Genomic DNA, 16871 nt, shown 5'->3' with positions numbered 1-16871 from the left:
TGGGTCCAGATGAAGAGTGTCAGTGGCTGTTACTTTCACACTGTCGGTCAGGGTCAGAGCTGCTAGGCAAACTCATCTCTGAGATCTGTGTCCATTGCCCTAGTTACCACTCCATGAATGTGCGATATAAATTGAAAAATGTAATTTAACCCCAATTTTTCTTTAGATTTATTAGAATTACTTTCAAAATAATTATTTATTATGTTCCACAATCAGTATACTATTCTATTTAAAATTAGGTATCCATTTGTCATGTGTGGATCAAGGTAATCTTGCTTTAGAGTAGGGAAGCGAGAACAGGAATTCTGGAGGGTTCTTTCATATTTTGCAAGTTTGAAGCAGTTACTTCTATTTTTTTTAAAAAGTATTTTAAATAATTATAAGAATAGTACTTGCTTGTTAGAAAAGTTTCAAATAATTTAGAAAGGTATAAAGTATCCACAACATCCGCTTCTCCCACGTCCCACTGTGGCATGTCTGACGTGTGTTTTAAAATTATCCAAACAGATATGTAGTTACTTTTGCTTTTATCATAAGTAATGGTATAAAATTAACAGGTCAGCCTGTGAACGCAAACTGGTAGGCAGGAATTTTAATCTTACTAGCTTATTTATTCTGCACTTTTTTGTTTGTTTTTCCTGTTTACTAGACAGTAAATATGGTACAGTAATAGTAATACTATCACAATAGTAATAGGTATGGTAATAGTGATTTTGATGCAAGTCTACTAAAACTGAACTGAAAGATTATTTTTGGACTATTTAGCTACTGTTAGGCACTAATACATATAGTCAAGATCCAGACTGTTAATATTACATTTTATTTAAATGCTCTTTACAATTCTAATTCCAAATGAAGACTTCCGTGAGGCGTCTTTCCTTACTCCCCTCTCCTCCCCCTCCCCCCTTTAAAGAACATTTTGGATCTGTAGGCATGACGGGGCTGCTACTATTTCGTTTTCATTAGGTGTGGCTTGAATTTTAAAATATTAATTTTTAAACTACTAAGCTACTATAAGATATAAAACTTTAATACAGGGTAAAGGAAATTCAAGAAAAAATGTAGAGTGATATATAAAAGGCCTAATGAAAAAAAAAATTGGCTAAGGATTTTTTTGTCATATCCTATTGAATTCCCAAGTGCTAATCAGTCGGGAAAAATCTGAGTGTTGTCTAATTCCATCAAAACTTCCGGATATATATTGGGTTGGCTAAAAAGTTCGTTCAGTTTTAAGTAAAAATGACACATTTTTCATTTTCACCAAGAACTTTATTCAACAGCGTATTCATTAACCAAATGAACTTTTTGGCCAACTCGATACTCTGAAGTATCCATTTGGACTTAAACGTAAAAATAAAAATTATTAAGAGCCAAATATGCAATTCTTATGACATTGGTTTCAAAAATTTCTGGGCCACGCCATTTCAGGCAAACTTATTGATACAGGATGATTTTGATGTCATTATAAAAGAATATAAATTGACATCATTATATAAAAATTACCTTAAGTGATATTTTGTATTGTTTAATTGGTGCCTATTGACAATTCAGAGATTCCCAGGGGGTAATTAAACCATTGAAATGTCTGACCATGGTGTCTCAGTGAAAGACTGAGTACTTTCTGACTCAAGAGAAAGCACGCCACAGTCACAGCTATGAGCAACTTATGGAGTTTAAAATTCTGTTTTCAGAGTGTAAAACCTCATTAATGGGTTCCACGTTCTTCTCAAAGAGTTGAATATTGTAATCCACCCCAGTGTTTGCGCGAGCCCCGTCTAAGGCTTTCCTCTGTAGGCAGTTTGTTTTCTAGAGGAACACTTAAAAGCATCCTGGGAGAAGGGGACTCCTTAAAATTGTCATATCATCTATTCCTAATTTACATGCCTACGCTTATTCTGGAGATAATTTGTGTCTGCACCGCACCTCTCAGCATAGCCGTAGAAGTTTATTCCCATGACTTACCTGGAACACATACCAAGCGACAGTGGCCTTTGGAGCACTGCTGATTTCCCCATGGATGTTAATTGAATGGTATTGGTTCTCAAACTTTATGAGAATGAGAAACTTTTAAATAGATAGATAAACAAACAAGCTCTTTTAGTGTCCTTGAACTGAGAGGATATGTGAGGAAATTCAGTACTACTACTGAGATGAATTCATACTTTATCTCAACCATATCTGCTTGCATTAGACAGTAGTACTGTATGTGTAAGGTATTCTGTTTAGTCCGTCCACTGTTAACGCGTGGTCCACGTGTGTATATTTAAGGACCCCTTTGCCATGATTTTACCCAGAAGTGGGGACCCATGAATATAGACTATTTAGGAATCTTAGCAATATCTAAAGTATGTCAAATACCTTTTCAAGTATTTAATAGCTCTGGTCATATACTTTTATTACTAAAAGATAATATTCCTCCCCAAATTTGAATAAAGGAGGTATCTTTAAATTATTAGTTCTAGAACAGCATTTCCCAGCAGAAGTTCTAATTGTGTTAAAACCCCGGGAAAAAAATGGGTTCCGTGGCCAAATAAGTTTGTAATTTCACGTCAAGTTTTACAGCGTACATTAACGTAGTAGAGGTCTTGAGAAGTCATGAAGCCCACCAGCCAAACTTCCCCTACATCATCAGGCATAAGGAATACACCACCCCTTTCAGGTGATGCTTAATAAAATTGCAGAAACACGCTCTAACAATACTGTACCAGCGAGTCCACTCATCCACACAGTTTTCCTGTCACGGAACAGTGCTGGCGCTACTACAATCAGCATTAAAAAGATAAGCTTGTTATGTCAGTGGCACATAGCCAAAATGTGTATTTTGACTGACTGTGTTCATACCTTAGAAATATTATGGCATGCATGTTTTTTTTAGCTACTGGGCTTTCATTTCTCACTGCATCCTGGTTTAGGTTCTATAATATTCTTTAGAAGTTAAAAAGAATTACTCTGGAAGTAATATTTTTTATGTCCATCCAGTAGCTATTTTCATAAGCTTAATAAAATAGGCCAAAAGGTACAGCATTGGAAGATCTTAATTTTTGAGGGAAACCCATTTGATAAAACAGCCATTCTTTCGTTCCAAATCCTAGTGTACAGGCAGCTGCAGTCAGCTGACAGCTTGTGGTTAGGCTCTGATTTACAGGGGAAGGAGGAGGTTGTACTATTTTAAATGCATAATAGAGCATTCGTTTTGTCATCTGGAAGCAGAGATGGAAGAAACTCAGGGGAAATGAGAGGCATCAATGTTGCTGTTGTGGAAGGGAAGCTTTGTGGCACATTATCAGACAGCAGTGCATATTGAAGAAAATATCTGTTAGGAATGCATGTCACCAGATGTATTTTGTTTTCGAGAATGGTAGACAGATCAAATAAGAACCAGATAAAAGCGTGAGAAAAAGATGCTCAGAAGGATACTGAAGTTACTCTTTATGCCTCACTGCCCTTTACTTCTCTTGGTACCTTCCAGAGGAATCAGTATAGATGTATTTTTAGGTTGCTGTTCTCCAGCATCAATATGACAACATGATTCTGTCTTTATATCAGTAAGCAGCTTCTACTATGTTTTCCTATTTTCTGCTAGCTACAATTTACAAAGGATGTCACAGCTCTGGTAAGAACTGCACAGAAGCCATTTCCTTGCTTTATAAATCATGTTTTGTAGAGATTTGTAATAAGCCAATCTATTAAAACTGTAAGTTTGCTTAGAGGAATCTCTCCGTGGTGTTAATCTTACTAATTTGCAGAATGTGTTTGTGATATATTATTTTCTTTCTTTCTTTCTTTTTATGTTTGGTTTTCTTTCGTATCCTGTGCATAATTGGTGTTAAAACATAACATCTATCTGCATCTGTATTTTTTTAATTATCTCACACTCTCTCTTCTCCTAGTACTTTGCTGTTATGTTATGTTTGTGGCTGCACCTGAGCTTTGCAAGCTGTCTAATGCAAAGAGAGGATGTGATGATAGTCTTGAATTAAGCTTGTTTGGATTAGGGGAGGGTGTGTAACATGACACCACACCTAACTGTGTCAGCTGTTGGACATAGTCCTGAATTATATCAGTTAGCTCTGTTTTCTAGAGTCTTGTTACTTAATTTGTTATTTTTTAGTTGTAAAAAACATTCCTAGATAATTTCGTGAATAATTGATAAAAAATAATTGGAGCTGCATGCCTGCCTGTTAGTAATAGAGAAACGTCTCCTTATAACAGGTAAAAGAGACCAAATAAATTTGTACGATACAATTTTGCATTACCGTAAAATAAAAAAATATAAATTATATACCAGGAAGATGAATTACCTTTTTTCATATTTTACGCCTTTAATATGTACTTAATTTCTTAAGTGTGCATATTCTCTATTTCTCCTGGCTGTTGGAGGATTTAATTTATCAAAATGGATTATTTTTAGCGACTCAGTAATCATTAATTGGCAAGACAGTGTTCAATGTAATATTTATGATAGCAGCAGTGCCTAAAGTGAAGATGTATTTGGTGAAGATTTTAAATATTTTCACCTTCACTCTGGCAAAAGATCAGAGTCTTGTTTTGCTGAGATTTATTAGGCAGCCATTTAACCTGCCAACTGCTGGGGAAAAAAATCATAAAACTCGAAAGGGGAAATTTTTAGAAGCAAGACGTCCGTATCTAATTAATGGTGGCGAGGGCAGGGCGGAGTTTGCTGCATTTCAGGTCTATTGAGAAAATAAGCAGTTGTAATTTATATTTTTTGCAAATTCTACAATTTATTTGATTTCTGAGAGACTAGCCCTTTTCTGAATTTGTGGAGTACCCTTACACTGTGTTTGCCTGCATGCCTTAGTGAATGCCACCCAAGAGCAGGGCACCGTAAAATAACATAGTGCATCGCAAGAATGGAAACAAGTGTTCCTTTGATGACTCTGAAGTGACCCCTTTCTCTCATCTTCATGTAGGCGTATTCTCAAGATGCCTACCTGAAGGGCAACGAAGCCTACAGCGGCAATGCCCGCAACATACCTGAACCTCCACCAGTCTGCTACCCCTGGCTGCCACCCGCCCCTCCCGCCCCGGTGCCGCCCCCTGAAACAGCTCCTCCAGACTCCTCCACGAGCAAACCGCAGACCAGTCCCCCAGTATTGACGCAGCCCGGCAGGGCCTACAGGATGGAAATACAAGTGCCTCCGTCACCACCAGAGGTGGCCAAGTCAAACACGGCAGTGTGTGTCTGCAGTGAAAGCGTAAGGACCGTCATTGTACCTTCTGAGAAGGTTATAGATTTGTTACCTAGTAGAAGCAACCACACGGTTCCCTCCCACAGAACTGAGGAAGTGAGGTACGGCAGGAACGAGCAGACCTCTTTCAAAACAGCATCAAGAACCACATCGCCACCATCCTCGATTCCCACGTCCCATCTAATCCATCAGACCGGCTCCAGGTCGTTGGAACCTTCTGGCATTTTACTTAAATCAGGCCATTACAGTGGACACTCAGAAGGACTGGCAAGCAGCAGGTCTCCAGCTGTGGATTCTCCTCCCGTATCTGTCAATCACTATTCTCCAAACTCTCATCAGCACATAGACTGGAAAAACTATAAAACTTACAAAGAGTATATTGATAACCGGCGGTTGCACATGGGTTGTCGGACAATTCAAGAAAGGTTAGATAGTTTAAGAGCAGCCTCGCAGAGCACAACAGATTATAACCAGGTGGTACTGAACCGCGCTGCCTTGCAGATACGACGTCGGAGCACCTCTCAGGACCGAGTGCCCCAGTCCGTTCAGATCCGGCAACGCAGCGTGTCTCAGGAGAGGCTGGAGGACTCTGTGTTAATGAAGTACTGTCCAAGGAGCGCATCTCAAGGAGCGCTGACATCTCCTTCTATTAGTTTTAGTAACCATAGAACTCGCTCGTGGGATTTTATCCAGGGACAGAGTGAAACCTTAGAAAATGTCCATTCTGAATGCCCACCACCCGATGTAAAGGGAGAACGAAAGCAGACTTACAAGTGGAGTGGATTTACCGAGCAGGATGATCGGCGAGGTATTTATGAAAGGCATAGGCAGCAAGAAATTCACAAATCTTTCCGAGGTTCCAATTTTACAGTGGCTCCGAGTGTTGTGAATTCTGACAGCAGGCGAGTGAGTGGCAGAGGGGTGGAATTGGTGTCTCAGTTTAAAAGAATTCCAGCAGATCTGAAACCACTGCAGCCCAACAGAAATTTTCAAACTACCTGCGGAATGTCCCAGCCTCGAGGTATTTCACAAGACAGGTCACCTCTTGTGAAAGTCCGAAATAATTCTCTGAAAGCACCTACGCACGTCACAAAACCGCCCTCCAGCCAGAACTCGTTTGTTTCCATCAAAGACCAAAGACCAGTAAATCACTTGCATCAAAACAGTCTCTTGAATCAGCAGACATGGTTAAGGACTGAAAGTGCCCGCGATCACCAAGTGGACACTGGGAAGCCCCCCTCTCTATCCGGAGCTCCTGTTAAGCCCACCCCTCCGATGAGTGAGAACGCTGGCACTCCAGATTTGGAATTATCCGTCACTCAAAGGAATCAAGATTTAAATTTACAAGAGGCTGAAATTCAGCAATCAAATGCTGCAGATAATAAAGAAACTGTCATCCTAAGAGAAAAACCTCCATCTGGTCGCCAAACGCCGCAGCCTTTAAGGCATCAGTCTTACATCTTGGCAGTGAATGACCAAGAGCCAGGTTCAGACACCACTTGCTGGCTACCTAATGATGCTCGCCGCGAGGTCCATATAAAAAGAATGGAGGAGAGGAAGGCCTCAAGTACCAGTCCACCCGGTGATTCCTTGGCTTCCATCCCATTTATAGGTGAGCTCACTTAATGGTCATTGGCTAGTACGTCAAATAATTAACACATCTTTTCAGCAAAGTATTTCTAGTTCAACAGGTACAGGAATTTTACACTGTGATCTTAAAACACTTGTTCCACATTTTCTACACCCTATTAAAACCAGAGCCATAAGCTTTTACTCTCAAAAATTATTTCTAGTATCCATTTTCCTTTTTTGTTTTTAAACTTTACATACTCAGTACTCATTTTTAATTTTTTTTTTTTTTTGTGGTATGCGGGCCTCTCACTGTTGCGGCCTCCCCCATTGCGGAGCACAGGCTCCGGACGCGCAGGCTCAGCGGCCATGGCTCACAGGCCCAGCCACTCCGCGGCACGTGGGATCTTCCCGGACCGGGGCATGAACCCGCGTCCCCTGCATCGGCAGGCGGACTCTCAACCACTGTGCCACCAGAGAAGCCCTTTCATTTTGATTTTAATGAGACAAATCCCCACCGTCTGGGGTGGGGTCAGGAGACCCATCAGCAAACCAGATTGTGCTTAGTTGTTGATTCAGCTGAAACAAAAGCCAAGTGGAACAGCTTTGACCGCTAGTAATCAACCTTTCATTTAAACAGTGCTTTTTACTTTCTAAAGCTTATTTCTTTGTAAATTTTAACTTGTGGGCCAACTGAAAAGACCTCTTTGTTGTCACATTACTTTGTCTTAGAATCAATCCTGGACTAGATGGGGGGAAATTACTTAAATTACAAGCATGTGCACTGATCCAGAACACCTATCATGTTGACTGAGGCTTTAGTCTGCTCACATGCCCCAGGTATATTATCCACAAAGCAGCCAGTATGTTTTTAAAAATATAAATAGGATCATTTCACTCCTGATCAGAACCCCTTTTTACTTCCCGTGTTACTCAGAATAGAACCCAGAACCCGACTGGGGTGGGTGGACAAGGCCCTTTGTGATCTGGGGTTGTGTGATCACAACCCTACTCCACCTCTCACCCCTACCTCCCGTCTTCCTGTGCACGCTGTCTTCACACACGCCAGCCTCCTAGCAGTCCTGAAACGCGCCAAGCACACCCTGCTTCAGCGCCCTGGCACCAGTTCCAAGCCTTGGAGTGCATTCCAGAGATATTCACAAGACTCGCGCGCTCTCAGTACATTTGGGCCTCTGCTCAGATACTACCTTATCAAAGCAGCCTTTCCAGACCAGCCTATCTAAAATACACACAGAACCTGACATTCTCTATCTCCTTAAGCTACTTTATTTATCTTTATACCACTTGTTTCCACTTGGCATTTGTATTTTTTGTTTATTACATGTTTCTCTGCAGAGCTAAAACATGAGCTACGTGAGAGCCAGGATTTTAGATCTTTTGTTCACTTCTGTGTCCTTCATGCCTGGCATAGAGAAGGCACTCAATATTTGTCGAAATAATAGGTGAATGATAATTTTGATTTGATGGTTAAATGTGTAGCAAAACAAAACAAATTTTCATCATAATTACTATGCAGCTCTAAGATATCATATGCTAACAGGATTATCATATATGTCCTTCGTATTCTCTTCATTTAATAAATGAGAAATTTAAGCTATTGAGAGGTTAAATAACTTCCCCAAAGTCACACAGTCAGTATGCAATAGAGACTTCCCTGATTCAGCCTCATTGCAGAGCACAACTCCAGAGGGCACCATTTATACAGAATGCGTTGTGAACAGCGCCCTCTGGAGGTGTGTGATGCAAGGCTTGCTTTGAGGCCAAGGCCATACTCTCGCTCAACCTGTTACCCCATAGGTTCAGGAAGAGTTTGCCATAATTTTGTAATATATTGTATTCTCTTTCAGTACTGTTTCAGACTTTTTCTCTTCTAGAGAAACTTTTTAAAGCCATTGAGCTCTTGGACTGTCAGGTGACACTGTGAGAATCAGTTTTTTAAAACAGTCCCACATAACTTATATTTTATAAATGTGGCGTATTCAAGTTGTAAACATTGCAGGGACTCTCAACCTAAATTGTGCTCATATTTGTATCTGTACCCTTAAGGCTGGCCTCAAAGAGTAGTAGACTTCCATTGTAGATGGAAATGATAGATATTTTATAGAAATTATGATTTTATGATTTTTTTTTAAACATACAAAGCCCTACAACCCATGGCTGTATTTCCCAGGCCTGTGAGATGTTACCAGAATAATGGCATTATACTTTCTTCCTACTTAGTAAGAATAATATAATGAAATTATATTGGAGTAATAGTAAGTTCGCTAGTTATATCTGTTAATATTTCTAGGTACAGGAATAAATCAAAAGGTTAATTATGCTTTTAAAGAGAAGTTTGGCTAAAATATAAAACAAAAATCTATTCTATATACATAAAGATTTAGAATAATTATTAAAATAGACCATTTTGTTTGTTTATTAAAAATAAAAATACTAATTTGTTCTGATCACATTCTACTTTAAGTACTTATTAGAGTCGCCTTAGTTCCTACTGGATGACATCTTCTGTTTTATGAATCATGACTTAAAAGTCCCCCAGCATAAAAATGTCTTTATAATCCATTTATTTCCTGTATGCCTCCCAGGACTTTAATATATTGCATATGATTACTCTGGTATATCATTTGAACAGCACCAGTGGAATAGGGTAGAATACAGAACGGAGATATGAACACAGTATTGATTTTACTGTTCAGATGTAAATGCTGTCTATGGATGTAAGTGTTCTTAAGTTCCAAAATTTAATATTGAAATCCTTTTATTATTGAGCTTCAGAGTTTTATCTGACCAATGGGTATTTGTCTTTCCAATCTAGCTTTTTTTTTTTTTTTTTTTTTTTGCGGTACACGGGCCTCTCCCGTTGTGGAGCACAGGCTCAGCGGCCATGGCTCACGGGCCCAGCCGCTCCGCGGCATGTGGGATCCTCCCGGACCGGGGCACGAACCCGTGTCCCCTGCATCAGCAGGCGGACTCTCAACCACTGCGCCACCAGGGAAGCCCCAATCTAGCTATTTTTAAAAATATGTGTTTTACTGGGATGACTCCAGCATTGAAATGGACTAAAAGAGACTATTTGCAATGTTTCTCAAAGTATTTTCTAGGAACACTAATTCCATTTGATAAAGGGGGAAAAACAAAAAAGATCAGTGATCAAATAAATTGAGAAATGCTGGGTTTTGAAAGTTAAACAAGTTTTGTCTGTCTTCACCATAGAACTCTCAGCATCATTAACATGCTCCTATATGTCATGAATTTTCTAGACAGGATGTAGTACAATTTGTCTCAGAAGTATTTGACCATGAATCCTTTCTTTCATTTAGAGTATTTCAGTTTAGTATACCATAAAACACACTTTGGAGAATGTTGGTCTATACTCTATGCTATTTTATGGAACATTTAAATTAAAAGGAAGAAGAGCAAAGAATTAAGGCTTGCTGTTGTATCGTCACACTACAGGGTCTTTAATAGTCTGTGAATTTAATAGTTATTTTTGTTACTTGAAAACATTATAACCAATGCAAAATAAATAAATAAGTAAGTAAGTAAATAGGTGCCTTGGCTTTATTCCCAAAATATCACAGAATGGAGCCAATTTATTTACTTAGTTATCTGTGTAATACAGAGCTAACGAAACGTCTTGCAGAAGGAAAATTTTCCAACATTTCGTTACACATTTAATATCTAATATTCCTTTGGGGTCACAAAGACTTAGAAAAATGAAGAAAATAAACGACTTTTTTTTAAAATTAGGAATATCGGTCATTAGCAGTAATTTGTTTATGGCCACTCCCACACATACATGCTCTTGTAAAGCTTCATAGTAAGTCCTGAAAATAAATTTCAACATCTTTCACAAGTAAACACAAAACGAGTAATGAGTTCCTAAGTAATTTGTTCTATAGTAGCAGGTATTAAAGTGTATTCTCCAATCCTGATTTTCTATGTTTCTTTTTACTACTCATAACTATTAATATAAAGAAACCAGCTGTATTACCCACATCGAGTTCCTCTCAAATTCCTTCTCCCCTCTTTTTTGCCGTACTTTTACTACTTCTTGTTCTTCTCACCCTAAAGTTGGCCAGTATGTGTGTACTTAATTAGGATTAGCCTAACTAAAATTGAATTTGATTGGTGCAGCCATGCTGGCCCTGGCATTTTAAACCAATTTAGAAGTTTTGTAGGATATAGCTTGATTACAGTGTCTCTGTAGGTAAGTTTAGCTATCTGAAATTTACCCAAAAGGGCTGGGACTGGGTGATTGGGTGACTAAATAATAATTCTGCATTTAATATTCCCTCTTCTTAGCTCAGATTCCCCAAGTTTGAATTGGCATCTTCTTACTAGATAAATTTCTGTGTTCCAAGTTTAACGAAACTGCTCACCACAGAATAATTTTAGATGTTCATTTATCTTCCTTTTGGTAGTTGGCTTTTATCGCAAAGTATTTCAGATTGATCTGTAGCACACCTTATAGAATACTATGCTTATTTCCTTAGGGAAATAAAAATTTTTTAAACTTCGCACTTATAAAAATTATAGAATTGTATCCCTAAGGCAGACTTTCTGGATTTTCAGCTAGTTCCTTTAGTGTTGAAAAGAGATCCAATAGTAACTACACTCTCAGCCAGACCTGTCAGTTTTTAAAATAAATGCAAACCTCAAAAGCCCCCTAAAAAATCCTTGGCTTATGAAAGCCCCAAAGTATTTCATATTCTTACATAAATTAAACAGATACTTTTATCCCTTTCGTGGATTTATCGTTGTAGTCCCCTTGAGCTAGAAGTGACCCTGATAATCCTAGTCCAGTTTCTTTATAGGGAATGAATTTAATACCCCGAGGAATTAAGTGGCTTCCACAAAGTCCAGCAAGACAAGTCCTTTGCCCCCTCCCCTGCTCGGTCTTCCCATTCCTAACAGCTGGCTTATTCTGTGTGCTAAAATAAATCGTTCCGAAGATGGATTTGTGACATCGGTGCCTAATAGTTATTAATTTCTTTTAAGGTAAATGTTGCATTCCTTGACATTAGTACTTCCAGCACTTGTCAGCTGGCAAGCTGGGTCATCTTTCATACACATGCGCCCCTCACATACACACAAAGCCATGAAATCTCACAACCTCTGGTTAACTTGTCTGACCCATGAACCTGCAGACATGCGGCCAGGTAACTGTGACACATTCCCGGTGGTTCTTTCAATAATGAATACTGATTACTGTTGTACTATTTTATCATTACTGATGATACCTATTTCCTCTCACCTTACAGATGAGCCTACTAGCCCCAGCATCGATCACGATATCCCACACATCCCCGCCTCTGCAGTCATCTCTGCTTCCACCTCCCAGGTACCCTCCATAGCAGCGGCCCCTCCCAGCCTCACAACGTCAGCTCCTTTAATTCGACGTCAGCTCTCTCATGACCAGGGTACGTTTCAAGGAGCGGTTATGTGAACTGTCTTACGTTCTCAGTTTTCCATTTAGCATACTGTGACACCCCGTGATCTCCTCGCCATTTAAAAAGAATCTGGAAGCCACTTGCGCATGTCTAAATGTTGGGTTTTGATTGCAGAATCTGTTGGACCTCCCAGCCTGGATGCCCAGCCCAGCTCAAAGACAGAACGATCAAAATCATACGATGAGGGCCTGGATGATTACAGAGAAGATGCAAAACTGTAAGTCTCAAGCGTGTTATCTTAAATACTTGTTAGTGGCTGCTCAGTGTGACCTTGACATGTAAATACTGAATTTACTGATGTCTTTTATATTTTCTAACTTTATGACATTAGAAATGCAAATAAAAAATCAAAGTTGCGGGCTTTCCTGGTGGTGCAGTGGTTGAGAGTCCGCCTGCCAATGCAGGGGACACAGGTTCGTGCCCCGGTCCGGGAAGATCCCACATGCCGCGGAGCGGCTGGGCCCGTGAGCCATGGCCGCTGAGCCTGCGCGTCCGGAGCCTGTGCTCTGCAACGGGAGAGGCCACAACTGTGAGAGGCCCACGTACTGAAAAAAAAAAAAAATCAAAGTTGTGACATGATAATACAGTCAATTGAATTTTTTTTAAAATTAATGTTTAAAAATCAGTAATACACAAACATAATACAAAAATACATATAAAAATATATATATTAAATAATTACTTCTGCTTTAGGCCTTCAGTCACCCAGTTCTACTCTCAGACATAACTGTGCTATCATTTTCTTTTATGTAATTGCAGAGCTATTCTGTGCATAAAGTCATACACACATTTACGTATGCTTATATACGTTTGTGTGCTAATTGTTTTTATAAACAAATGATAGGTGCTCTACACACTGATCTTGGAGAGCATTCAGTGCATGTATGCCTGGCTTATTCTTTTTCATGATTGTTTAATTTTCCACTGAGTAGTTATACCATAATATATTTAACTGGTATTCTGTATTCTAACAGACATTTAGGTTGATCAAATCTTATGCTACAACAAATAATCCTTCGGTGCCTATATTTGTACATAGTTCATTTAGCATATATGTGAGTGAGTACAGTTGGAAAAAGGATTGTTACATCAAAGGGTATGTGTATTTTTTACTTTAATATCTGTTGTCAGTTGCTCTCCAATTTATTCCTCCTGAACCAGCTGCCTGAGGGGAGTCTGTGTGAGGTGTGGCCAAGGGCAGTGGCAGTGGCTAGCAGGGATTTTTCTAATGATGCAGAGTGGGATGTGTGAGCCGTTTTAGCCTTTACTCTCCCTCATTAAAAGGTATCAGTAAACAGCCACATTTCAGAGTCGCCTTCACCTTACCCCAGCTACACAGTGCTTCCTGCAAAGATGGCAGGACCGTGTGTTTCCTCCTTCATCCTCACCTCCCCTGACGCCCCATGGTGATCAGTGAGGCTCCTGTCACTGGTACCCCCTTTCCTGTTGTTCCAACAAGGAAAGCTTGGTTTTGATCTCTCAGAAAACAGTGCTCTGCAGTTTTGTTGGAGCCGTGTAAGCGCTGGCGCCCTCTCTCCCCGTATCCACTTTTTACTTCACTGCATTTAACCCCACTTCTTCATATGCTGTAGTTCAGATTACAGGCGTCTCCTGATGTTGTTGAAGATGAGTTTGCATATCTATTTCTGGTTGCCTTGTTGCGGGGGTGGGGGGCTCTGAGAGGAGAGGACAGCGCCATCTTCGATCACACCTTAAAATCCTAAGTTCCTTAATGAACTTGGGATTAAAACAACAAGAAAACAACTTTGTCCCATAAGGTTAAATTGTTTTTGAATAATTAATGTGGACCTGTCCTCTGAAGCCCTAAGCTTATTCAGTGTCAGCTGCTGTTCTCTGTACTGAAACATCCAGAATATGGTCAGAGGGAAGAGTGGCGGCCATGACCAGCCGTGGTAATGCACTTGCTGCCACCGTGTCCACAAGCTGGACAAGTGTGGAAGTGCCTGTCTCTATCTGACCGCTGATGGTGACCACTGACCAGTCATTATTGACAGTGTGGAAATCCTTAATAGAGCATCACACCTGTGGGTAAATAATAACATAACGGCCAGTGTTTAGTCTGAGTAGCTTTTTCCTTGATACAAAAAAAAAAGGATAAGAAAATCTCACTTTTTATTCAGAGATGGTTTTAACTTACAGTTTAAGAAAACTTCTATCATGGAATAGAAAGTTTAAGTACTTATAAAGTTTAGGTACTTATAAAACTAGCTGTTTTTCCTCATTTGCATCAAACTCTGATTATTTAACATGGTAACGATGAAATGTCAGCTTATTAATGAAAGGGTAGTTGTAATAGTCAAATTACTTTTACATCTTTAAGGTATTTTTATGCATTTACTGCAAATATTGATAGACTTCTTTTCCAACAGGTCCTTTAAGCATGTATCTAGCCTGAAGGGAATCAAGGTAGGTATTCAGTATTTTTAAAATATTGGCAAATGATAAATGTTTCTATTTACCTGAATTTACTTTAGCTCTTCATAGAGAATTATTTCTTTTATCCATTAGGTATTTCATATTTAAATATCATAACCTCCTATTCTGTAACTTTCAAGTGCATTTGGAAAATATCACTCTAAGTTGTGATTTCTAAACATATGCATCAAATATACAGCAGTTTACACACATTGTGCTGACTTTTCTTATTTTGTAAGTTTACGGACAAATATTTAACTGCCCAGCAGTATGTTTTTTTTTCTATCCTCAACATTATTATTTCCTGCCTCCCCTCAATTCCCCCCAATACGATCCGCCCTGTCCTCCCTTGTCTATCCTTCCCTCATGCCTTTCCCTCAGTGAAACAATAAAAGCTGTTAGACAGGAATTTCCTTATTTTACCTTCTCCAAAAATACCAGGACCTTCATTTATACCCACACTTTCTGCCTTCCTTACTCTTATCTTAATAAGTATCTTTTTACGTGGCACATTATCCTATTAAGCACAAACACCCACATTTCTGCTTTGGATTCCATCACTTTTCACTTTCTCAAGACCCCTGTCTCTTCTGCATAATCACTCTTTCCATTGGCTCAGTCACCATCACATAGAAGCATGTTCTATGATTTCCTGTATTTAAAAGAAAAACCTTCCTCGCATCCACGTCCCCCTCTGTTTACTGCTCCGATTTACTCTTCCATTTTTCATAGCAAAATTCTTTGGGAAAAAAATTGTTGGTAGTTTCTACTTTCCCACATCACGTCTTTCTCACCCCACACGCATCAGAATGACACTGTTCAGGCCAAGGTTACCAGTGACACTCAGGTTCCAGAACAACTGGCTGCTTGGGTTTTTCACTTATTTGACCTTTCAGGAGTATCCAGCGTAATTTCCCACTTACTTCCTGAAACACTTTCTTCTGCTGGTTTCCATTTCTGCCTCTGTGTAATATTTAAAATGTTGGAAAGTCTAGAGCTGGTTCTGACTCCCCTTTCCTCTCCACCTACCGTCATTTCCTTGGTGCTCCTACCCAGAGATCTCCCCGAGTGTATATTGCCAGCCTTGACCTCTTCCCCAAACTGCGGCTCATGTGGGCTCCTGCCCTGCACCATCACCATTTGGACGTTTAACAAGCAGTTCAAGGTTTCCATGACTAAGTAGACCTCAGGGACCCCCCCAGACATGTGTATCCCTGCTTTTCCCTCATCTGTCTAAGTCTGCTTCAATTTACCCACTTGTTCAAGTACCAGGTCTAGGAATGAAGCTTGTTTTTTCTTTTCCCTTTCAAGTACCGTCCGCTCTACCTCCAGAACATACCCTGAACCTATACCTTCCTCTCTGTCTTCACTTTCGCTACTTTAGTCCCAGCTGCCACCGTCCCTCACCTGGATTCCCACAGTACCACCTCCTTTCATGGTTGTCCCTTTCAAATCTGTTCTCCAGGTAGCAAGCAGAGCAACCTTTCAGCTATATGATCAGATGATGTTACTCCTCTGATTCATCACTTCATGGCCTCCCGCACACTCCTGCCACAGCCTGAAGTACCCTGAACAATCTATAACTAGCTGTTTCTCTTACTTCCGTGGAAAAGTGAACATTTAAAATGATAACAGTGAGGGAATGCCCTCAGGGTCCATTGGTTAAGACTCTGCGCTTCCATTGCAGGGGTCATGGGGTTGGGGAGCTAAGATCCCACATGCCTTGATGTGGCCAAAAAAAAAATGATAACAATGAATGTACATTCAGTAGCTATATATTCTCCCTGAATTTTTCTTTCCCCTGATCTTTCGTGGTTGCCTCTTTTTAAAATGTTTTCTCCAAATTTCATCTCACATGTTCTTTCTGCAGAGAAGTCTCACCTCAGCACCACCAGTTAATAGCTGCTGCTCTGTTGTTCCTTACTGCATCTCCCTGTTTCATTCTCCGAATGGCACTAATCACAATCTGATCATTTTCTTGTTTTATTTTTCTTTCTTCTTCGCCTTTTCCCACTAAAATGTGAGCTCTTGAGAGTAGGTAAATTATACTATTTCTATTATTTTTTAGTGGTTAAAAAAATTCCTTCAGGGGACTTTAAAAATGATGGTGGTCAATACCCATTTTTTTAAAAAGCAAACCCAGAAACTTTTCTAATGTAATTGATAAAGTTAGGGTTTT

At 39.6% G+C, this 16871-nt stretch overlaps 1 protein-coding gene across 7 annotated transcripts in view; it reads left to right on the top strand.

Moving 5' to 3' along the window:
• The window catches only part of ARHGAP21 (Rho GTPase activating protein 21), a 126973-nt gene that overhangs the window by 87514 nt on the left and 22588 nt on the right, over positions 1 to 16871 (top strand). For 5 of the 7 annotated variants that reach the window (XM_082847250.1, XM_082847249.1, XM_082847254.1 and 2 more), the window contains 4 exons: positions 4935 to 6825; positions 12068 to 12226; positions 12371 to 12473; positions 14647 to 14683. In XM_082847250.1, the coding sequence (XP_082703376.1) occupies positions 4935 to 6825; positions 12068 to 12226; positions 12371 to 12473; positions 14647 to 14683 (2190 nt within the window). Of the gene's footprint in view, positions 1 to 3583; positions 3614 to 4934; positions 6826 to 12067; positions 12227 to 12370; positions 12474 to 14646; positions 14684 to 16871 lie in introns of all 7 variants that reach the window. The other 2 variants (XM_082847248.1, XM_082847252.1) reach the window with 1 other exon arrangement.

The sequence above is a fragment of the Leucopleurus acutus genome (genome assembly GCF_964270905.1).
Source record: "Leucopleurus acutus genome assembly, chromosome: 1".
In the NCBI taxonomy this organism is placed as follows: domain Eukaryota; kingdom Metazoa; phylum Chordata; class Mammalia; order Artiodactyla; family Delphinidae; genus Leucopleurus; species Leucopleurus acutus.
Note: the sequence above shows the minus strand (reverse complement) of the source record. Positions and strands in the feature narration are given on the sequence as shown.